General features: G+C 42.0%; 1 protein-coding gene across 1 annotated transcript in view; it reads right to left on the bottom strand.

The window, feature by feature from the left end:
- EVPL (envoplakin) overlaps positions 1-24418 on the bottom strand; it is a 45369-nt gene that overhangs the window by 13521 nt on the left and 7430 nt on the right. Inside the window, exons 5-14 of the mRNA XM_056817107.1 lie at positions 13823-13948; positions 12887-12925; positions 12416-12577; positions 11837-11944; positions 10149-10244; positions 8066-8194; positions 6103-6249; positions 3214-3368; positions 2748-2845; positions 990-1162 (exon numbers count right to left, since the gene is read on the bottom strand). Coding sequence (XP_056673085.1) covers positions 990-1162; positions 2748-2845; positions 3214-3368; positions 6103-6249; positions 8066-8194; positions 10149-10244; positions 11837-11944; positions 12416-12577; positions 12887-12925; positions 13823-13948 — 1233 coding nt within the window. The remainder of the gene's footprint in view (positions 1-989; positions 1163-2747; positions 2846-3213; positions 3369-6102; positions 6250-8065; positions 8195-10148; positions 10245-11836; positions 11945-12415; positions 12578-12886; positions 12926-13822; positions 13949-24418) is intronic.

The following is a 24418-nucleotide window of genomic DNA, read 5'->3' as shown; positions in this document are numbered from 1 at the left end:
TCTTGGGTTCAAATCTGACCTTAGACACTTCTAAGTTATATGACCCTGAGTAAGTCATTTAACCCCCACTGTCTGGCCCTTGCTACTCTTCTGCCTTGAAACCAATACACAGTATTGATTCTAAGACTAAAAGTAAAGATTTTTTAAAAAATCCCTGCTTTGGCACTTTCCTAAGACAAAACTTCTCATCAAGCCAATTCTTCTATACTTTCCTATTTCTGTTAACAGCATCTAGTCACACTGACCTGAAATCTGGTTGACTGATTCAATTCCTCCCTCTCTCCTTAGCTCCAAAAAGGCACTAAATCATGCCAGTGATTCCACCACTAAGATGTTTCTGGCAGTGGCTCCCCCGTTTCTTTTCCTCTGTCACCACTGTAGCTCAGACACCTCTTATGTCTCCTCCACTCCATTCCATCCTATAAAGCACTGACTGAATAATATTCCTCAGCCACTATTTCCAAATTCTTTAGCCTGACATTCAAAGCCTCGAAAAACCTTTGCTGACATCTTCCTTTAGATGTTCCACATTCCCACCAAATGGATCGATTGTTTTTTCTGCTCATCATGAACTTGCTTTATATTTTCTCATTTCTGTATGAGACTTTGCCCATGCCATTCGTTGGCCTAAAATCTCTCTCCCCAATGTCTTCCCATGGGAAATCTCATTTTTCAAGGCCTGGATCAAATGCCACCAACTCCATGAAACCTTCCCTGACTCCCCCCAATCAGGTATGATATCTCCCTTGATTTGCCTCACAAACTTTCTTTGTATTTCATTTATGGTACCTTCTGCCTCTTAATATTGTTGGTATGTATGTTGTCTCTTCTACTAGACATAAGCTCCATAAGGAGGAAGGATGATGCCTTATTTATGCCCCCTCCTCAAGGAATTAAGCCTTTCATCTAGAAGCATTCAGGAAATATTGGTGGAATGGGATTTCCATCATCCAGTCCCTCCAGGATAGGACTCCCATAGCTTCACCCACCTCCTGGCTCCAGATACGGGTTTTGAGATCATCCAGGGGGGCATTGCGGTTCAGGGGTGCCCGGACCCAGTCCAGAATCTCCCGTTCTATCTGGTTCAGGTCACTATTCAGCTGAGTCAGCCTGGTCAGCAGCTTCTTGGCCTGGGGGTTGGCTGCTGCAGCATTTGAGGAGCCTGATGGAGGGGGGCAGAACAGAGGAGGCTGGGTGAACAAAAGCCCAATTCCCAAGGCCAGCTTCTCCCTATTGCCCCCTTTCCCCTCCTGACCCTTTCTCAAGGGACAGTCATCTCTATGGGCAGAGGTGTGAGCAGAAAGAACCTTATACGTGATGGAGTAAAGCCTGGAAATGATCAATGAGAACAGTCTCAACAGTCTCAAGTGACACATTCCTACATACATGAACCACCCTACTGTGCATCAGACCATAGAGAGGAGAAAAGGGGGAATCAAGTGAATGCAGGAAGAATTCCTGCTGGAAGTTCCTTCCTTCCTTCCTTCCTTCCTTCCTTCCTTCCTTCCTTCCTTGCTTCCTTCCTTCCTTCCTTCCTTGCTTCCTTCCTTCCTTGCTTGCTTGCTTGCTTCCTTCCTTCCTTCCTTCCTTCCTTCCTTCCTTCCTTCCTTCCTTCCTTCCTTCCTTCCTTCCTTCCTTCCTTCCTTCCTCTCTCCCTCTCTCTCTCTCTCTTTCTCCCTCTCTCTCTCTCTCTCTCTCTCTCTCTCTCTCTCTCTCTCTCTCTCTCTCTCTCCCTCCCTCCCTCTTTCTTTAAAGCCCCTACTTTCTGTCCTAGAAACAACTCTAGGACAGAGGAGCAGAGGCTAGGTAATTGAGGTTATGCAACTTCCCAGCTAGGAAGTATCTGAGGGCAGATTTGAACCCAGGTTCTCCTGATGCTAGGTCTGGGCAATCTTTTCCCTGGGCCACCTAGTTAACTGTAGCCTTGGTGTGATTTCCAGACATGGCCACTGTGGAAATTGTTTTGCCTGGCTACACATACTTGTTTCTAAAGTTTTGTTTTTGATTTTTTTTTTCCTAATGGGATGGGGATGGGATGGTGAGGGGAAATAGGAATGGGATAGCAAAAGAAAGAAAAGGAAAAGAAAGGAAGGTCATTGAAGACTTTTGGTTTTAATTCAGGGAAAAAAAGAAAGGCCAAGTAGGACAGCTTTGAAAGCTATAATTGAACTTAAAATAGACTTTTAAAAAACCCTTTACTTTCTGTCTTTGTAAAAACTCTAAGACTGAAGAGTGGGAAGGCTAGGCAATTAAGTGACTTGCCTAGGGTCATGCAGCTAGGAAGTGTATGATGCCAGATTTGAACTCAGGTCTTCCTGATTCCAGGCCTGGCTTTCTAGTCACTGTGCCATTTAGCTGCCCCCATAAAGACTTTTTTCTGCTAAAGTTATTTATTTTTATTTTTTTAATTGAAAAATTTTAATTAATTAATTTAAATATTTTTCCATTGTTACGATTCATGTTCTTTCCCTCCCCTCCCCCCAAAGCTGATACACAATTCCACTGGGTTTTACATGTATCATTGATCAAGAACTATTTCCATATTCCCTCTAGAGACTTAAAAAAATCAAGTTGTACTTATTTAGAGATCTTCAGTTTCATGTGCAACCCTCTTTTTCTTTTCTATCGGACATATGGAAATATATGTATATATGGAGTATCAGGCTTGTTGCTCTACCCACTTAGCAATCCAGCCACCCCTTCTCCCATATTCTTTAGATAGCACCCCCTCCCCTGTACCCCTATACCCTGCTGGCTGGGCCGCACTAGCTCCTGGGCATTGGCCGTCAGACGATGCTGGAGGTCCTTACATTTCTGTTTCAGTGCCTGCACCTCGAACTCTAACCTGGAATGGGAAAGTAGATAAGAAGATAATTACCCTTTTTCCTACCCTTTCTCCTCTTCTTCCTTCTTAGGGTTCCCCCTCCCACTCCCCAGTGATCATAAAATGATATCCTGACCAGGCCAACCCAGAGGAAGATGAACAGAACAAGGGGAATACGCTGGGATTCATGAGCCTTCAGAGATCCAAGGAATTCTGGGCTTGAGCCTAGTTTTGTGGGTCTGGAACGTGGTGCATCCACCTAACTGGCCACAGGGAAGAGGCTGGGGAACAGCTTGAGGTGAGGCTGCAAGACCCAGGGGCAAAGGAGGGCTCAGGGAGATTAGGATCTATAGGTCCCCTAAAGCTACTGTTTGGGACCACCCCCATACCTTCCAGCCTTAGCCACGCCATCCAGGTCAGGCGGGGGGATGTAGAAGCAGGCAGCTGGAGCTCTCTTGGACTCCCCACAATGGTCCTCTACCACCCAGGTGTGGGGGTCGCTGTTATCCTTCAGTGTGTACTTCTCTCCCCTAAATAGCTGCACCTAAATGGGGTGGGGAGAGGTTTTGTTTATTAATTTAAAAAATTTTAAGGTTTTCTAAGTACTTTATACACAACAGCTCAAGATATTCCAGTAGCTCATTCTTCCAAGATGAAAATTGAAACTCCTATATCATATATATATATATAATATGTATTTTAACCAATTACATGTAATAAATTTCCACACAAATTTTCCCAAGTTATATGATCAAAGTTATTTCCCTTCCTCTCTTCCCTTACCCATCCCAGTGCTGGTAGGTCTTCGATCTGGGCTATACATGTATTACCATGCAAAATATATTTTCATATTGTTCATTTTTTGTAAGTGAATAATCTTATAAAACCCAAACTTCAAAATATAAACCCAAATCAACAGCTGAAAAATCATGTGCTTCCATCTGCATCCAACTCCCACAGTTCTTTCTCTGGAGGTGGATAGCATTTTTTGTCCTAAGTCCCTCAGAATTGTCTTGGATCATTGTATTGCCAATAATAGCCAAGTCTATCACAGTGGATCATTCCACAGTATTGCTGTTACTGTGTACAGTGTTCTGGTTCTGCTTATTTCACTCTGCATCCGTCCATGAAGGTCTTTCCAGCTCTTTCTGAAATCATCCTGTTCATCATTCCTTATAGCACAATAGTATTCCATCGCCATCATTCTCCATGCCTTTGAACTGGCTATGCCCCACAGCTGGAGTGCCCTTCTTCCTCTTAGTTCGCCTAGGCTATGATTAAAATGACCTCAAGACAGTGACCAGTATGGAAATCCATTTTGCATGATGATAAAAATAAAATTTAAAAAATTATCTTGGAAGACTGATTTTGGGGTAAGAATATGTTTATTGATTATATCAATTTTATTGGTTAGGCCACCCTCATACCCAATAAAGTGATAAAGGTCTCCATGGCTCTCTTAGGATTGGGGACAACCCAAGCTGAGTCAGGCCACTTAATAAATAGATTTTTAAGAGCTCCTTATTCAGCCTTTCTCTTGACCATCCCAAGACATCTTTAACTGGTGATGACTCATTAAGCATTGGTCCATCAACCTATCCCTCCCTCCCCATGCCTATAGCTTTGGGAACATATACACAGGAAAAGAACCCTTGTTCCCCTTCAATCATTCTGTTAAAAAATTCAGTTTGTGGGAGTAGAAACACAGAAGAAAAACAACTGCCTAATCACAAGGGCAGATGGGGATATGATTGGGGATGTAGACTCTAAACGATCACCCTGGTGCAAATATCAATGATATGGAAATAGGTCTTGAACAATGACACATGTAAAACCCAGTGGAATTGCTCATTGGCTACAGGAGGGGGTTGGGAGGAGGGGAAGGAAAGAACATGAATCATGTAACCATGGAAAAATATTCTAAATTAATTAAATAAAAATTTTCAAATAAAAAGAAATAAAAAATTCAGTTCAACCCAGATCAAATCACCTGCCAACACGGGGAGGGGGAAGGAATGGAGAGAGGGAGATGTTTGATCATATAATAGGAACACTTACGTAGAAATTTGTTATTATATGTAATTGGTTTTTAAAAATTAATTAAGTTTAAAAATTCAATTTGAAAGGAAGAATTCTTTGGGACTCCCAAGGACAAAGAAAATGAAAAAAGCATCAGACTGGATGATATCTCTGGCCCAGATCCCAGACACTGGAATACACAGCAAATTCTCCCTAATATATAGGAATTAAAATAGTATATAAAAAAATAAATTCTCACAACTGGCTCCCTTTGAGTCTCGGCTCCAATCGACTTTCTGCAGGAATCATAACGCTATCCCTGCAATCATTTTTCCTCCCCTTTGAGTATAATTTGTATATACCTTGCCATTCGTGTGTTGTCTCTCCCATTAGGCTGTGAGAAGCTTGAATGCTGGGACCGTGTTTTTGCCTGTCTTTGTATTATCAGCACTTAGCACAGAGTGAGGGTTTAATAAATATTTTTGACTGACTGCCTGAGGCTGTGTGTTGTACCATGCTAAGGGACCCAGAGATTTCCTGGGAGGAGTGAAGCCATCCCCGACAGAGGCTGCCATGGATCTGTTCTGACAAGCATTCATGTACTAGGCTAAGGCCCCCCCAAAACCCCCAGGGCTTCGAGAGCATCTGTGCTGGGGGGCTAAGCCACAAGATGAGAAGGGCCCAAGGGGCTTGGCATGGGGCCAGCTCCTCGTGGGGGCACAGGGCTCCTGGGGACCCTGCTCTCTGGAGGTGATCAGGGTCCCAAGCACTCTTGGGCCATATATAGGAAGCCTGTCTCAATTCCTCTTAAAAACCAAAACAAAAAAACTTATTTTCTGTCTTAAAATAGATACTGAGTATCTATTCCAAGGTAGAAGTAAGTAAGGGCTAGGCCATTGGGGTTAAGTGACTTACCCAGAGTCCCACAGCTAGGAAATATCTCAGTCCAGACCCAGAACCTCCAGAACCCAGGACCTCCAAACTCCAGGCCTGGCTGGCTCTCTGGCCACCTAGATGCCCCTTCTCAATCCCTCTTAATTCTAGTACCTTTCCTCTGTTCTTCTATTTATTCTGTATATAAATGATTTGTGCCCATTTCTTTGCCTGCTCTCTCCCCAATAGTGTCTTGAGAGCAGGGACTATCCTTTGCTTTCCTAGCATTTCCCACAGTGCCTGGCACAACGCAAGAGCTTAATCAATTTTACTGACTGGCTACGGAAAGAGGCTAGAGCTGGGCATGCCAGCAGCGTTGCCCTTACGTCGCCGGAGTCCCAGTCGCAGATGCTGTCCACCTGGAGGGGCTTCCCAGGGTGGGTCCTTCGGAGAGGGAGGGGGGCGATATTCTGGCCTTGTTTCTTGAGGTTCTGGATGGTCTTTTCTGACATATTCAGCTGCTTTTCATCCAACTGTGGGAGCAGAGAGAAGAGACAGGAAAGAAAGGGAAAGCTGAAGCTGTCAGGACCAGCCCAAGGAAGCCTTGGAGCAGAAACCTTGCCATTTGAAAATTCTAGGAACTCTCCCCCAACTCCCCCCAAGAAGGTCCACAGGTCAAGAGCTATTCCCAGGACAGAGCCTTCTTTCCCCATTTTCTTTGCTGAATCATCCCCTCCATCCCCCTGGGTCCTCCCCAAGACATCTCTACCATCTCTCGTTTAATGCCCTCCTTGGCTCCTGTTGGGGTTCGGGTACCACTGCTAAGCTTCTCTGCTGAGCTCTGGTCCCATATCACAAACTACCTCCTGGCTGGATCCTCCAGAGGCATCAGCCTCCCGCTCTCATTCGTCCTCTAGACACCTGCCCAAACTCAGATGTGACTGGGTCCCTCTCCTTCTTCCCCCTAAGAAACTTGGTTGTTCAGTTGGGTCTATTTTCCATTATCTCATGGTAGATCCAGGATTTTTTTTTTTTTGGCACAGATGCTGGAGTGGTTTGCCATTTCCTTCTCCAAGGGGCTAAGGTAAACAGAGGTTCAGTGTCCAGGGTCACACAGCTAGGAAGTGTCTGAAGCTGGATTTGAACTTGGGTCTTCCTGATTCCAAGTCCAGCACTTTAGCCACCGTTATATTTAGCTTCCACCCAAATAAATAAATAACAAACTTTAGTAGCTCCCTACTTTTTCCTTTTCAATTCAGATCTTTTTGTGACCAAAAACCCAGATAGAAATGCATAAATATGAATATATTTAAATATATAAATATCTATATATACTTATATAAATATGAACATATAAATAGAAATACATAAATGTAAATATAGAAAATATATACATGCACATTAAATTTATACACATACTTATATGAATATAAATATATACATGCAAACATATATACATATTTAAAATACAAATTTATACATGTATAAATATATAAATATATTTTTTTAATTGTAATTATTTTTTTATTGGAAAACAGATATACAACTTGGAATGGATTTGAGGAAAATTGTGCCATAAGGAGATTTAAAAAAAATAAGTGGCTAAACAAAGTTTAAAAACCAAGTAACAATAGAAGAAAATGTTTTCTGGCACAGGACCAGCAGTACAAAAAAAATAGTGTACAAGTACCTGGATAATACACCCATTTTATATTTGTATATGTATAAATGTATAGCATAAATACATGCATGTATAAACACACATAAATATATACATATACACACATATAAAATATATAAATGTACATATAAACAAATATATATATACCTATAAAATATAAATATGTATACACACATATAATAATATCTCTTTCATATTGCATATATATGGGCACCTAAGTAAGCACAATGGATAGAGTGCTGGGTTTAGACTCCGGAGTTCACTGTTTACCTCAGTTTCCTCATCTGTAAAATGAGTTGGAGAAGGAAATGGCAAACCACTCTAGTATCTTTTTTTTTAATTTGTTCATTTGAATTTAATTTAATTTTTTTTCACTCTGGTATCTTTGCCAAGAAAATCCCACACAAAGAGTCGGATACAACTGAAATGACTGAACAACGACAAACATGGGTGGTTTCATTTGCTCTATATGAGGGCTAGCCAGTTCTGCCCTTGGTGAGTCCCTTCCCCTCTCTGGGTGTCAGCTTTCTTTTGGAGAGTTTCTCCAGGGACCCCGTCCTCTCGGGCACCCTCTGGCTGGGTGAGCCCTGGGGAGTCGGTATCTGGGGTGAGGACGGGGAGGATTTCTGTCTGTGGGGTCCTGGGGAGTGTGGCGGGAGCCAGCTTACCTCCAGCTGCCGGAGCAGGTCTGACAGTGCCCCAGGGGGATCTCCCTGGGCAGGGTGGCGGTACTTAGTGTCCAAGCTGGAGCTCAGTTTCTTCAGAGTCTGGCTGACAGCATCCAAGTCATCCTGAAACTGAAGGGTGTCCAGAACGCTGTCAGCGCCCAGGGTCTTCGGGTCCCGCCAAACACCACCCACAAAGGACTCTAACCTCTCTGGAGCTGGAACGACGGACATTTAGTACCCCCACCCAGAAGGTTTTTTCTCTTCATTTCCTAGAAAAATATGCCCCAAACCTCAATTCACAGGAACCCTTAGAAAATATGTTCCATTTAATTAAACTTTCTGAAGAACAGAAGGTCAACCAAAATTTGCTTTGCATTTCAGCCCTATTAAGGACCTTTATAAAGTGCACGAGGAATAAAGACAAAAATGGAAATTCTCCAAAAAAATAATAATTTTGCACCATGAGAGGATGGGCGACAGGCCATGAGAAGCAGCTAGATGATGTGATGGATAAGGCACCAGGCAACGTATCAGATCTGAATTCAAATACAACCTCAGACACACTGAGTCACTTAACTTTTGTTTGCCTCAGTTTCCTCAACTGTAAAATGGGGATCTTAACAGTACCTACATCCCATGGTTGTTGTGAGGATCAAATGTGACAAGGTTTGCCAAGCACTTAGCACAAAAACAAAAACAAAAACAACAAAAACTTCCATCTTAGAATCAATATTGGGTAAAGATTCTAAGGCAGAGGAGTGGTAAGGTCTAGGAAATGGGGGTTAAATGATTTGTCCAGGGTCACACAGCTAGGAAGTGTATGAGGGCAGTTTTGAACCCAGGATCTCCTGACTCTGCCACCAAATGCCCCCACAAAGTAGGCTTTTAATAGTTAAAAAATTTTAAATTCTCCTCCCATCTTTATGACCTCTAAGATCACAGATGCAACTTTCTATGATTCCAGTTAATGAATGAAATCTGCTGACTCTGCCCAATGACTGAGGATCTTGTGGCCTTCTCCCAGGGTTATTCCTCTGGGGATGAGTTCAAATATGACCTCAGGCACTTCCTAGCTGTGTGATCCTGGGCAAGTCACTTAACCCCTGTTGCCTAGCTCTTACTGCTCTTCTGCCTTGGATCCAAAACATAGTTTTGATTCACAAGACAGAAGGTAAGGGTTTAAAAAAAAAATTAATGAAGGGGGCAGCTAGGTGGCTCAGTAGATAGAGTTAGACCTGGAGGCGGGAGGTCCTGGGTTCCAATCTGGTCTTGAACCCTTTCTAACTGGGTCACCCTGGGCAAGTCACTTAACTCTCATTGCCAGGACCTTACTAATACATAGAATTGATTCTAAGATGGAAGGTTAGGGTGTTAAAAAAAATTAATGACTCCCATCTTGTTTTCTTGTGATTTCTGCCACTTTCAAACAAGAGAGTAGCAAACAAAACTGAAGTAACTGAGGCCCTAGTCAGATGATGTCTCCTTAACTGTGATTTTATTTTTACTTCATATGATCTAATTTTTGATTTGTAAATCTAAAAGTTACAATTTTATTATTTTACAATTTATAAAATTTACAAGTTACAAAATTATTATTTTTTTGGAGAATTTCCATTTTTGTCTTTATTCCTCGTGTACTTTATAAAGGTCCTTAATAGGGCTGAAACGCAAAGCAAATTTTGTAAATTCTAAAAGTTACAACCCAAATGATTTAAAATTCCACAGTCCTTGTGTTCACATTAAATAATTCCATTTTGTTTCCAAAATGGAATATTCTTAAAATGTTTTTTAATTTAAATTTAAATTTATTTTTGTTAAATTAAATTTATTATAAAATATAAATATATCATTTATACAATAGATAAATATAGTATGCATAATTTATTATTTTATATATTATAGCTGATATAATATATTAAATAAATTCTTATTTAAAATATAAAATTACATTTATTATTAAAAATGATAAAATTTAAATTTAAAGTGGGATATTTTTTTAAATTCCTAATTTTTTTCCAATGATTAAATCTGCCCCCCCAGTTCTATCAACAATACCATCCTAAATCCAAGCCAAGGCTCTTACCCTGCGGTAGTCTTCCACGCACTGCAGCTGGCTCTCCTGACAGATACATAGGTTCAGGAAGTTCTGCCATTCAGTCTTCAGGGCCTCCTGGTGAGCCTGGGGACACATGCCAAGCCCTCAGATCCCCGTGGCTGCACCCCCTCTCTGCCTCTGCCACCCTCTAGAGTAGAAGTTCTTAACCGTTTCTTGTTTTGATACCATGGACCCCTTTGGCAGGCTAGCACCAAACTTGTGAGTCTAGATAATTGATGCCAAATAATGCCACATTTTAGTTAGAGATTAGTGAAAATAAAGATACAGTTTTTTTTCCCCATTCCAGTTCACAAATCCTCTGAGATCTTATTGTGCCCTTTTTCTGTGCCACCTTTGTCTGACTATCTGCCCTTTCTACGTACTTAAGCAAATATTGTTCAAATTCCTTCAGCTGTCATCAAGGTCCTCTAAGATCTAGCTCCAACCCGACCCTTCCAGTATTATAACATTCCCCTTCATTTAGCCAAGAGTAAGAGTTCTTCATGGTTTCTTGAGATGCGTCTCACACTTTCATTCCCACATATTTTTGTTCATGACGTTCCCCGTTTTGAGAATGCTCTTCAACCTCATCTGTTGCTATCTTACTCCATCTTTCAACGTCCAGATGGGTAGAAGTTCCAAAGGGGAGACTTTGGGCTTGGCATCAGGAAAAACTTCCTAAGTATCAGAGCTGTCCCAAAATGGAATGGGCTGGGCTGCCTCAAGGGCTTTCCCTTCTCTGGAGACCTTTAAGTAGAAGTTGGATGACCTTTTGGCATTCCTTTGAGTATGGATTGGACCAGAGGACCATGGAGGTCCCTTCCCTCTCAAATTCTGTGATCCTATGTGGGATCAAATGAAACCACCATGAAGACTTCTCCAAATGCTCATCCCAACTGAAGGAATTTCTCCCTTCTAAGGGGCTCACGTAATACTCTCCACCTATGTAGCTCCCTTCTCCTAAGCTTTCGTTCAGGAAATCACCAGGTATTCTGATCCAAGGACCTCTAGGGAGCATTGAGACTGCTCTGGAAAACTATGATTCCTCCCCCCTTTCAGAATACCCTGATGATCACCCTCTCATCTCTACTCCAGCTCCCTGGGCAAAGAGCCCATACTAATGCAGTTCTTTCCAGTTTGTTTTCTACTGATTTGAGTTCACATTTTCTCTCCCAGACTAGATTGTTGTTTCTCCCATTAGACTCTAAGTTCCTTGAGGGCAAGGACTGTTTTGCCTCTCTTTGTATGCCAACACTTAGCATGGTGCCATGCACAAAAGTAAGGGCTTAATAAAGGTTTGCCATTTGGTTGATTTTTAAACTTAAGATCAGAGTCCTAGTTTTCTCTTTGTGTCTCCTCTATGGCTGAACATAACACTTTGCTTGGAAATGGCATTAATTAAATGTCTGCTAAATTTCCTGATTTCCCTGTTGGTTTCTGTATCTCATTCATCCATCCATCCATCCATCCATCCATCCATCCATCCATCCATCCATCTATCCATCCCCACCCTCAGCTGCTCTCCCCCTTCTCCTAAGATGGGGCTCTCCTCAGACCTCCTTGGGGAGCCACCTTAAGTCTCCTCTACATTACACCCAAATCCTGAAACTTGGAGATGAAGATAGGACAGAAGGTGCGTAGCCTGTCCTTGGGGTCTAATGGGATGCACTTCTGACCTGGATGGGCCCCACGGCTGGATGCTTGAGCTCCACCATACGGTCTCCATCATCCTCTAGCTGGTTTATGCACTGCTCCTGGATCAGCAGCTCCTGGTTTTTGAAGTGCTGGAGGGTAGAAAGGGGTAGAAGGAAGATAAGGGGAAGGGAGCATCATCCATGGAGGTCAGGGCTGAATCCTCTGAGATAGGAGACTGGAACACTGCCCTCGAATTCTGCCTCTTCTACCTATCTCTGTTCCCCATCATCCAGCTTTCCCAGATCCAGTGATAAGCAAGGGAGTCCCTGACCCATAGGCACTACTAGGGTGGAGTGACTGAAGCTCTTTCCTGGGGCCCTAAAATCTAAAAACTGCCAAGAGGAGAAACAGAAAGTCCTGGGTTCAAATCTGGTCTTTGACACTTCCTGGATGTGTGATCCTGAGCAAGTCCCTTAACCCTCATTGCCTAGCCCTTACCTCTCTTCTGCCTTAGAACCAATATACAGTATTAATTCTAAGACAGAAAAGAAGAGTTTTTTTTTTAAATAAATAAACAAAATCCTCAAATGTAAAGATTGCAAGTTATGCTTGTGCCTGACCTCATATTCCTGGCGTACCCCAACAGGGTCAGCCATGTTGTCACTCCAGTCTTGTTGAAGGATGCGGTGCTGCTGTTCCGCCAAGGTACTGAGCTGCCGGGTACAGTTCTGCAGGTGGGTATAGAGGCTGCCCAGGCTCTGCCCGCGCCATGTGGCTGCCTTCTGCACTCAGGAGTAGAGAAATCCCCATGGAAGACAAAAGATAGAGATCCAAAGACACATATGCAGAGAAACAGAAGCACTTAAAACATCATCAGCCTTGGGACCCACATCGATCTATTATCCCACATTGGTCTTTTATCCCATTGATCTATAATCCCATCATGAGCCCAGGTAGCCCTTTTCCCTCTCCTCCCCACTGCCAGCTGGCTGTTGTCCAATCCAGCTCAGCCCCTCCTCTTCAGCACCAGGCACAGAGTGGTTCCTTCCCCAGTAGCCCTTGCTCTGCCCTCCATAGTGTTCCCAGCTCACCAGGAGGTCTCGGTATTGGTTCTTGATGGTTGCAGCATCCTGAATGAGCAGAGTGAAGAAAAGAGACAAAGGAAATGACTCAGCAGCTAGCCCTGGGGCAGTGGGGAGGGGGAGCTGAGGTTCCAGCAGAGAAACCCCATTCTCTGTGACTTGATCTGTCTAAGAAGTATGTATTCCCCAACCTAGGATCCCCTGTTATTTATATGGTAATATGTCAAGAAGACATGTTCCAGAGTTCAAATCCAGCCTCAGACACTACTAGCTGTGTGGCCTTGGGAAAGTCATTTCACCCTGTTTGCCTCAGTTTTCTCCTGTAAAAAGAATTGGAGAAGGAAATGGCAAACCACTCTGGTACCTTTGATGAGAAAACCCCAAATGGGGTCATAAAGTGTCTGTTGGACACAACTGAAATGATTGAACAACGGTTTTGTCCCTCTCATTTTTCTAGAACTTTGCCATGTAAGATCTCAAAGATGCCTGATTCTCAGAGGACATAGGACCATAAAGTAAGAATCCAAAGGGGCTTTAAAGGTGTCAAATTTAGCTCCCTCATTTTACAGATGAAGGAAACGAAGACCAAAGAGGTTAAGTGACTTGCCCCGGGTCACACAGCTTATCCTTGTCTGAGATGGGCAGTGGCCCCATGGTCTTTGTTCCCCATTTGCTACACCAAGCTGCCTTGGGTTGTCTCTGAGTAAAGGGAGATAGGCACAAAGGGATTGGCTTTGAGGAGGGGTCCAGGCTTTCATCTGTCATATCCTATGACACATGTCACATCCTATGACAGATGAAAGCCTGGACCCCTCCTCAATCTAGGCAGGGTTTCCATCATTGGTAGGTCAGATGGATAACTGGTTGCATGAAGAGATGGCGCCAGACCCTGAGGGCTGAACTAGAAAGTTGGAGGGAGGGTTCCGGGAAGAGGGGCTCACCCACCGGGCCATTGAAGCATCGAAGCTGCTGTCCATAGGCTTCAATCTCCCTCTGCAAGATGTTGTGCTCGGCGATCTGCTGCTCCAGTTCTGACATGCCTGAGCCATACTGCCCTTCACAGATCTGTTTCTAGAGAGAGAGAAGCAAGGACCGACATTCAGAAAGTTCTCACCGAAGAGCAGGCTGTGAGGTCCCTTCCAGCTGGGGCTCTGGAGCTCCTCTCTCCCTCCTGGGGGTGGAAGGGTTCTTAGATTTTAGACACTCAGAGCATCGGAAATTCTTGTCTCTTCTCTTTGATTTCACTACCATCACCCATTCAAAGATGATGGCTAGACTTGAACATTGTAGCAGGTACATCACCTACGATGATGCAGAAAAACACCACCATCAAAAGAAACAACAACCTGGCAGGGGCAGCTAGGTAGCTCAGTGGATAGAGGTCCAGACCCAGATTCTAGGGGACCAGGCTTCAAATCTGGTCTCAGATGCTTTCTGGCTATGTGACCCTAGGCAAGTCACTTAACTCCAATTGCCTAGCCTTGCTGCTTTTCTGTCTTAGAATCAATACTAAGGTACTAAGACAGAAGGTAAAGATTTAAAAGAAGGAGAAAAAACCAACAATCTGGCAACAGGGAAGCTTGGAAGAAAAGCTAGCTACTTTTAGTTACTTGGAAAATGGTGGCCAGGGAAGGTAAGCAGAATTGTTTCTAAAACCAGGATTGTTTCCCAACTCTGACAAAGGCTCTACCATTTTCCTGGTCAATTAGGCATGAATGGCTTGGATCATGTAAACCTTAAAATTTCTTAGACTTATAAATGTTGGAAATTTCACCATTGGGAAATTTCATACTTGAAAAATTTCCTACTGATAGTCTATTGGAATGTGAACCCCCTTGGCATGGGAGGTCCTTCTCCTCCCTACTTAAGACTACTTTAGGACAGAAACCTTTTGCTAAACAATGGAAAGGGCTTTGACCTATGCTTAAGCATAGAACAGGAAGTTCTTTGAGTCATGATTGATTTTAGAATTGATACAATAGAGATACTTGGAATGACAGAACCAGGTCTTGGAACTTATAATCTCCACCCTACTCAGTCCTAACAGGATTTAGGAAGGGCTGCAGCATAGATCAAAATTTAATTATTTGAGAATATGACCTTCAATAGACATGTGCAAAGGGGGTTCTGGGTTAAGCTAGAGCCACCATTGGCACAGGGAAGACATGGACAGTGATTGGTAGATGTGAGAACTGAGGGGAGGGAACTTATATGGTTTCCTTAAAGATAGCAGGGTCTGAGGACTGGAGGGGGGTTGGAGAGGTTTTGCTCTGAGAGGTTGTGCTCTGAGAAGCTTGCTCTGAAGGAAGCTGGAGGTGGAGGCCCCTGAGACTGTTTCTCCATTTTGGTCACGTGAGTGATGGGGACTGATCTCTTTTCTTTGCCTCAGCTATCTAAGGGCTTGGGCCTTTTGGCCCAGCCTAAACAGAGGGGGTATTTAAGCCCTATTCCTTTCTGTCTCTGTCTGTCTCTCTCTCTCTCTAATACCTTTCTTCCTCCTGTTTGTAATTAAACTCCATAAAAGGTTGACTGCTGACTTGAGTTTTCATTAAGGAATTACATAGCTGAATTCCTTGGCGACCTTAAATTAATATATATCAGTCTTTTAAAGTGATTTCCTTGTCACAATCATTGGCAAAGAGCTGGAAGGGCCCTCAGAGATGATCTAGTCTAGTCCATTCATTTTACAGATATGGAAACTGAGGCTCAAAGAAGTTAATGACCTGGTCACATAAGTAGGAGGGAGTAAAGCCAGGATTCAAACCCAAACCCTTTGACTCATCTTTAATTATCTTTTTTCTCAACCCCCCCCATCTCATTCAAATTATTCACCGACTCTCATAAAATGAGATAATATTTGTAAAGTGCTTAGCTTAGCCTCCATAAAAATGGAAATAATGATATTTGTACTTCCTACCTCATAGGGCCATTATAAGGAAGTGTTTTGTAAATCTGAAAGCACTGTTTAAATTGTGAGTTATTACTATAGTAGTAGTGTTATCACAGAACCCTGGAGCCTCTGACCAACTGGTGTTTATCTACTTCCATGGTTAGCAAATTTATACCTCCTGTCCCACTAGGTCCTTCCTCCAAAGGCAAGGATCTTTTTCCACTGCTGTGTCTCACAGGAACATAGGAGCAGAGATTTAGAGCTAGAAGGGACATTAGAGGCCATTGAGTCCAACTCTTTCATTTTACAGATAAAGAAACTGAGGCCAAGAGAGGTGAAGTTATTTGTCTCCACTAGTCTGAATCTGAGGCAGGATTAGCATGTAAGTCTTCCTGACTTCAAGTCTAATGCACTAACATATTGCTTTAATTTCCTGTATTTCCTGTATTCTTATCTCAATTCAGCTCAATGACTCACCTCCAGTCTAATTCCTTCTCCTGTCGATTCTGGACACTTTCCCCCTCTCCTTGTGCTCTCTTGAATCCACTGCACCTTTGGTCACTTTCTCTAGGGCTAACTTTTTTTTTTTAAATATTATTTTATTTGGTCGTTTTCATACATTATTCACTGGAAACAAAGATCGTTTTCTTTTCCTCCCCTCCCCTTCCCCCCCCCCCCCCCGCCTTTCCCTCTCCCATAGCCGACGCATGATTCCACTGGTTATCACATGTGTTCTTGACTCGAACCCATTTCCCTGTTGTTGGAGTTTGCATTATAGTGTTCATTTAGAGTCTCTCCTCAGTCTTATCTCCTCCAACCCTGTAGTCAAGCAGTTGCTTTTCAGCGGTGTTTTTACTCCCACAGTTTATCCTCTGCTTGTTGATAGTATTTTTTTTTTTAGATCCCTGCAGATTGTTCAGGGAAATTGCATTGATACTAATGGAGAAGTCCATCACCTTCGATTGTACCACAGTGTATCAGTCTCTGTGTATAATGTTTTCCTGGTTCTGCTCCTTTCGCTCTGCATCACTTCCTGGAGGTTGTTCCAGTCTCCATGGAATTCCTCCACTTTATTATTCCTTTTAGCACAATAGTATTCCATCACCAACATATACCACAATTTGTTCAGCCATTCCCCAATTGAAGGGCATCCCCTCGTTTTCCAATTTTTGGCCACCACAAAGAGCGCAGCTATGAATATTTTTGTACAAGTCTTTTTGTCCATTATCTCTTTGGGGTACAAGCCCAGCAGTGCTATGGCTGGATCAAAGGGCAGACAGTCTTTTATCGCCCTTTGGACATAGTTCCAAATTGTAGGGCTAACTTTTTGCCATGTGCTGAGACACCAAATGGGCCAGGAGAAGGCACTGGCATAGACTCCTGGCAGTTCTAGATTCTTCCTTTGCCCCATTCCTCTGTAGATCATAGTTTACTTCAACACCATCACCCAATCCAAGTGTTAGTTGCTATGATCCATTAGCCTCTAGATCATTCCTTTCTCCTTTTTCAAGGAGTTTGGTTTTTCTCACAATTCCATTTCCTCCCTTCATGCTTGAGAACTTCAATATACATCTTTGTTTTTCTAAAAACCCTTGCCTTCTATCTTGGTAACAATTTTAAGTCAGAAGAGCAAGTGGCAATGGGAAGGCAATTGGAGTCAAATGACTTGCCTAAGGTCACACACCTAGGAAGCAACTGAGGGCAGATTTAAACACAGGCCCTCACATCCCAATGCCTGGCACTCTATCCACTATGCTATCTAGCTTCTCCTCCATATGTATCTTTTTTTCTTGTGAAAATTAACATTTTAAATTCAAAATTCACAAAATAGTGTAAATTTACATGAAATTTAAATAATTAAACTTTCAAATGATATACTTTTGTGAATGCATGGCCTTTATACTTCTGAAGTTATTAAAGCTTACAACTGTTCTAAAACTTTTGGGATGCCCTACATATATATCTTTTTTTAAAAAACCTTACCTTCTGTCTTAGCAGGTTTTCATTTCTAGGCAGAAGAGTGGTAAGGGTTAGGCAATGGGGGGGGGGTAAGTGACTTGCCCAGGGTCATACAGCTAGGAAATATATATCACATTTGAACCCATGGCCTTCTTTCTCCAGGCCTTACTCTCTATCTACTGAGCCACCAAGATGCCCCTCAATATATATCTTGGAACCCATTCATATACCTTGTTTTCCCAGTTCATCAGTCTCCTTGACTCCTATCACTATGTCTTGTATAATTGAAAATCTGTTACCCTAAAAAAGAACTACATTTCCCGGGAGCCCACTGACTTCTTGTGGTTATATACTTCCTGTAGACAGGAGATATTAGGCGGGGACATAGTGGATCCTGTCCTCTCTTTGGTGTGAAGCAAGGGTGGTGATGGTGGTGAGTGGTATAAAAATGGAGATTTGAACCCTGGATTTCAATCCCCAGAAGTCATTGCTCTAGTTCCCGAGATGCCCTCTAATCTCACTGAGGTTTTCACCTGGGCGAGATCAAAATTTCTATTTAACTGGCTGTAAAAGCCTACTGATCTCTCTTCCTACTTCTGCTTTGAAGCAGACACGGTTCTCTACCTAGCAGGCAAGATGTGAGTGGTTGTGAATGGGCTTACTAGAGACGTGCTTTCTTATTCTGTATTCTCTTAAATTCTTAATCTTTAATAAACCTCATAAAATATAATACTTCTAGCAGAGAAACTAATTTTTACCTGCCACAGTTTGGCGATTTTAATCTTAACAGTGGAGATTTTGAAATGGCTAAACAGACATGGGACATGGTCTTTATTTTGTATCCTCTTTATTCCTTGATTTCTAATGATCATTTAATAAATCTCCTAAATTATAATATTTTTATTATTTGAGATCTAATTGTAATTTTTACAGTCTTTACTCTACCTCATTCATTCACAGGACTAATTGTACCATGGATCTCCCCATTACTCAAAACTTGATTTTGAGTTCTAATATTTCCTTTTTCTCATGGACCCTTTTTCTATGGACCTTCCATTTTCCCCCTCTTCCTCATGCCTCCTAAACAGATAATTTGAACCTCACTCTTCAACCAGTTCTTCCAATCTAGGGTCCAGCCTCATTTCTTCTCTTAATAACATTGACCCTATTATTAAAGAATTCAATATTACACTATCTTCTGTTACACTATCTTCCGCCTTTGATTCTATTGTCCAGATGTCTAGCAATTCTAGCTTTAGCTCTGGATTAGCATATCCACCCTTCCCCAATCCAAGGTTCTTCCCATTACATCACACTGCCTCCTCATTTAACAATATCCTTTACTTACCGGTTCCCTCCACATTCCTCCATTTTGTCCACATGGATATCAAATGCCTTGCTAAACTCAAAGTGAATGGTTAACTTGGCATTACACATTCTTAGTAAACCTATACTTGTTCCTTCTGATTACCTTAATTTTCTAAAGGTTCAGAAATCATATTTGTAATTGTTCACTCCAGAGTTTCATTTTAATCAGTCTCCAATCACTACTCCTCGACCTCCAAATCATCGCTAGCAGAAATGCTAGGTTTGTACATTAACATTTTGAAGTCATATAATCAGAGATTTAAAGCTGGGGTGGGGGTGTTAGAGTCTCTCTTGAAAGCCCCCCCCCCCCCAATTTTATAGACGAGAAACTGAAACACAGAGGAGCTTAGGGTCACACAATTGGTAAGCCAAATCTTAGGAAAGCTAGGTGGTGCCATGGAGAGAGTGCTGGGTTTGAAATCAGGAGGATCCATCTTCCTGAGTTCGAATCTGGCCTCAGACACTTATTAGCTATGTAAACCCAGGGAAATTCACTTAATCCTGTTGGCCTCAGTCTCCTCATGTATAAAATGGGCTGGAGAAGGAATGGCAAACCACCTCTAGTGTCTTTGCCAAAAAACTCGAAATGCATCATGAAGAATCAGATAAGACTGAACAACAATAGAGCTTGATTTATTGTTTTGTTGATGGAGGTGAAGGAGAAAGTGGAAATAATATAGATTGAACTTAAAATATGTTATGTATACATTTTTTTCAGCGATCCAATTGTTAAGCATTTAAATAGCATACACCTCCCATACCTGACCCAAAACAAGAAACTCTCCTACCATAAGGAGCCTTCCTCATTCCAACTCCAACCTACTAGATGGTTTTGCAATAATTCACAAAAGAGAGCTGATGGGATCCATTGCAAATGCATATTATTTAATGTCAAATCACTGCAGTTGTTTTCACTGTCATACCACATTCCTTCTTTCTAGATGGTCCATCTCCCAGTGATTCTGAATTTCTGCTCTTTCCTTTAGCCTCTAACACCCCCCCCCCAGTCCCCTCACTAAACACCCTCTCTTTACTATGAAAAATGAGGCCATTTGCTCTGAATTTCTTCTTCCCTGCTTTATGCCTTAAAACATCACTGACATCTTCAGCTATCCTCCCTTTTTTACTCTGGCCTCTGAGGAACAGGCAGCCCTCTCCTTGCTAAAGTCAACCCCTTGATGTAAGCTCTAAATGATCACCTTAGTACAAACATCAACAACATGGAAATAAGTTCTTATCAAGGACACATGTAAAACCCAGTGGAATTGCACATCGGCTACGGGAAGGGGTGTTGGGGGCGGGGGAGGGAAAGAATATGATTCTTGTTACCAAGGAATAATGTTCTAAATTGACTAATTAAATAAATTTTTCAAAAAAAAAATAAAGCCAACTCCTTTACATGTAAAAATTTGCTATTGTTCAATAGGATCTGACATTTTGTGACCCCATGGACTATAAGTATCCATAGGTTTTTCTTGGCAAAGATACTGGAGGGGTTTGCTATTTCCTTCTCAGTGGAACCAGTGGATTCATTTGTCAAGCAATCAGAGGTTAAATGACTTGCCCAGGGTCACACAGCTAGGAAGTATCTGAGGCCAGACTTGAACACAAGTCTTCCTGACTCCAAGCCCAGCACTAATCATTGTGCTATTATCCTAGAGTCTGCTCCAGAAATGTTTCCCACCTATCATTGCCTTTCTCTGTCATCTTCAATCTACTGGTTTCATCTCCACGACCCATAATCATGTTCCGATCGACCCCATTATTAAAAACCCTTTGCTCAATCTTGGCATCCCCTCAACCTACATCTCACCTCCCATTCTCTGCAACACCCATAGAAAAAGTCTTGTACTCCTGCTGCCACCAGACTTTTTATTTTTCATTTTTATTCTGAACTTAAAAAACACCAAATAAAATGAGCATTTGTACATATAGAATAGAAAAGAAGAAGGTACATGAAACTGCTAGGCAGTTAGTTCAGTGGATAGAGCACTGAGCTTGGAGTCTGGAAGACTTGAGTTCAAATCCAGTCTCTGACACTCAACTAGCTATGTGACCCTAGGCAAGCCATTTAACCTCTGTTTGCCTTAATCCACCAGAGAAGGAACTGGTAAACCACTCCAGGATCTTTACCAAGAAAGCCTCCATGAATAGAATTGATATAATATGGTCCACAGTGTCAGACACAAGTGAATGACTCAACAAAAGCAACACGAAGCTGTAGAACTCAAATTTCTATAGGTTGCAGAGCTCACTTTTCTTTATAAGTATATAATCAATTCAACCTTCAGTGTTCCCCAGTTTGTCTGTACTTCTTTCTGGCCTTCCTCCTGCTCTTTTCTTTGTATTAAAAAAAAAAAAAAAGATTCCTTCTCTTCTCTCCACTCCCCTCTCCTCCCCACCTTCTCTTCTCCCTTTTCATCTTCTTCTCCATACCCTACCCCTATTTGCCCTAAATTTCTTATCTACCCAACCCCACCACCACCACTGGACAAACAAAAGAAAGAAAAAAAAAGTTCCCATAACAAATATACACAGTAAAGCAAGATCAATTCTTACATTACTTCCATTCTCACAACCCACTCATTTTCCAACCCATTTCAGTCTGATTTCTCATCAACTCCTATTCCAACTCCAAAGTGTCCTGAAACTGCTATCTCCAAGATCAGCAACAATCTTTTACTTGCTATATCTGATGGCCCTTTTCTCACCCTCATCCTCCTTAGCCCTTGGCAGCTTTTTATACTTTTGACCATCCCTTCCTCTCAAATATGCCCTTTCTCCAGATACCCTCTCTTTCTAATTCTCTTCTCCATCTCTCTACTCTCTTTTCAATCTTCCATGCTAGATCACCACCCATTTCCCAGCTCCTTACTATGGCTTTTGCCTACCCACCTTCTCTTTTCCCTCTCTACATCTCAATGTTTTTATCTGTTCCTTTAGGTTTAATTAGGATCACTATGACACTGACTCCCAAATCTATATATACAATCCTAATTTTTCTCCTTAACTCCATTTTTGTATTATGAGTTTACCAGCTGGATATCTCTTGGGATATTCCAGTTGTTCAGTTGTTTTAATTGCCTCTGACTTTTCAAGACTCCATTTGGAGTTTTCTTGGCAAAGACACTGGAGTGATTTGCTATTTCCTTCTCCAGCTCATTTGACAGAAGAAAAGACCGAGGTAACTGTGATTTGCCCACAGTCACACAGCTAGTAAGTGTTGAAGGCCAGATTTGAACTCAGGAAGGTGAGTCTTTTTGATCCAAGCCCTACATTCTAACCACCAAGTCAGCTGCCTGGATAGTCCATCTTCAAATCAGCATATGTGTTATTTCCCATCAAACTTACTTCTTCAGATGTCTCTATTTCTACTGAGGGCACCAACATCTAATTCATACACTTGGAGTTGTCCTTTCTCTCTCTCTCTCTCTCTCTCTCTTCCTGTCCCCCACTCCTCTCTTCTCTTCCTGTCTTTCTCTCCATTTCCCCCAAATTAAAATCCAAAAAGATCAATTAAAAATTGATAATATTGGGGGCAGCTGGGTGGCTCAGTGGATTGAGAGCTAGGCCTAGAGATGGGAGGTCCTAGGTTCAAATCTGGCCTCAGACACTTCCCAGCTGTGTGACCCTGGGCAAGTCACTTGACCCCCATCGCCTAGCCCTTGCCACTCTTCTGCCTTGGAGCCAATACACAGTATTGACTCCAAGATGGAAGGTAAGGGTTTAAAAAAAAAATTTATAATCTTGTTATCAATAAAGCCAGACAAGTCCATAAATTGGTCATATAAGGCTCACTTCTCTGCCAAGACTACCTTCCTTTTCAACCTTTCAACTTTCACATTTCTCCCTTCATGAAAGCTATGCAGGCAAATATTTAACAATCAGCTCCTAGAAATAAACTGAAAAGAATACTCGGGATAGATTTTTATGTTTAATCTGTACTGTTAACATTTTCTCCATCACTGTCTTAAGTCTAGTCACTTAAAATAATCACAAATCAAATTGTGCTTTATACATTTGCTGATTTCTGAGATGTACCTATGCAATATGCTGGTGTTTAACAACCAGCTCCCGGGGGGGGGGGGGTCTGTACCCACAACATATTTTTATGTTTAATCTGAATTATTAACATTTTCTCCATCACTTTCTTAAGTTTAGCCCCACAAAAAAAGGAAATTCACAGATCAAGCCTTGCTTTGTAGCATTTGCCAATTTCCAAGGTGTAAGTACTCATACTGAAAATTTAACAACCTGCCACATTCCTGCATGATCCAGCCTAACTGGTCCAGTAGCTGATCCCTGAACATGATATTCTCAATGCCTTCTCTGTGCTACATAGTCTGTCCTTTGTGGCCAGAATGCACTCCACCCTCACTTCTACTTCTTATAATCTTTAGCTTCCTTAAACGTCACCTCCTCTGTGAAGCCTTCCATGATTCACTTCTAATTGTTAGTACCTACTTTCTTCTTCCTCTGTATACCTTGTACTAGACTTATTTGTGTAAGTGTTTTGTACCACCCATCCCTGTCCTTCCCTTAGAATGTAAGCTCCTTGAGGGCAGGGACAGTTTCACTTTTTGTCAGTACCCAGAGCAGATAGCATAGGGCTAGCAGAAAATAGGTGATTAATAAACCTTTGTAAAATTGTTGAAAAGTAGGTGCTCAACATGTGAAATCTATATCATATTGGGGCGGCTCAGTGGATAGAGCCAGGCCTGGAGATGGAAGGTCCTGAGTTCAAATATGACCTCAGACACTTCCTAGCTATGTGACCCTGGGCAAGTCACTTAACCCCAACTTCCTAGACCTTACCACTCTTCTGCCCTGGAACAGATATTTGGTATTGATTCTAAGACAGGTGTTTAAAAAAAAAAATCTCTGTAAGCTTGTGTGCTGTGTCAGGGAGGGATGAGGGGGAGAATTTAGTTCAAAATAAAAACTTCTTTAAAACAAAGGCAAAAAATTGTTTTATATGTAATTGTGGGAAAATAAATAAAATATTTAAAAGAAAAATAGGGGTTCAATAAATACTCAGTGTAAAGACTGTATCCAGGTGATCGATACACTGCATGATTCCTTTTCTTTCTTTTAAACACTTACCTTCTGTCTTGGAATGGATACTGTGTATTGGTTCCAAGGCAGAAGAGCAGTAAGGGCTAGGCAATGGGGGTTAAGTGACTTGCCCAGGGTCACACAGCTAGGAAGTGTCTTTGGCCACATTTGAACCTAGGACTTCCTGACTCTAAGCCTGGCTTTCTCCTGAGCCACCTTGCTGCCCACCACTGCATATTTCCTAATAATAACTAGCATTTCTAAAGCAA

This window comes from Monodelphis domestica, chromosome 2 (assembly GCF_027887165.1).
Source record: "Monodelphis domestica isolate mMonDom1 chromosome 2, mMonDom1.pri, whole genome shotgun sequence".
Lineage (NCBI taxonomy): Eukaryota > Metazoa > Chordata > Mammalia > Didelphimorphia > Didelphidae > Monodelphis > Monodelphis domestica.
The sequence above is the reverse complement of the archived record's forward strand: the minus strand, read 5'-3'. Positions and strand labels throughout refer to the sequence as shown.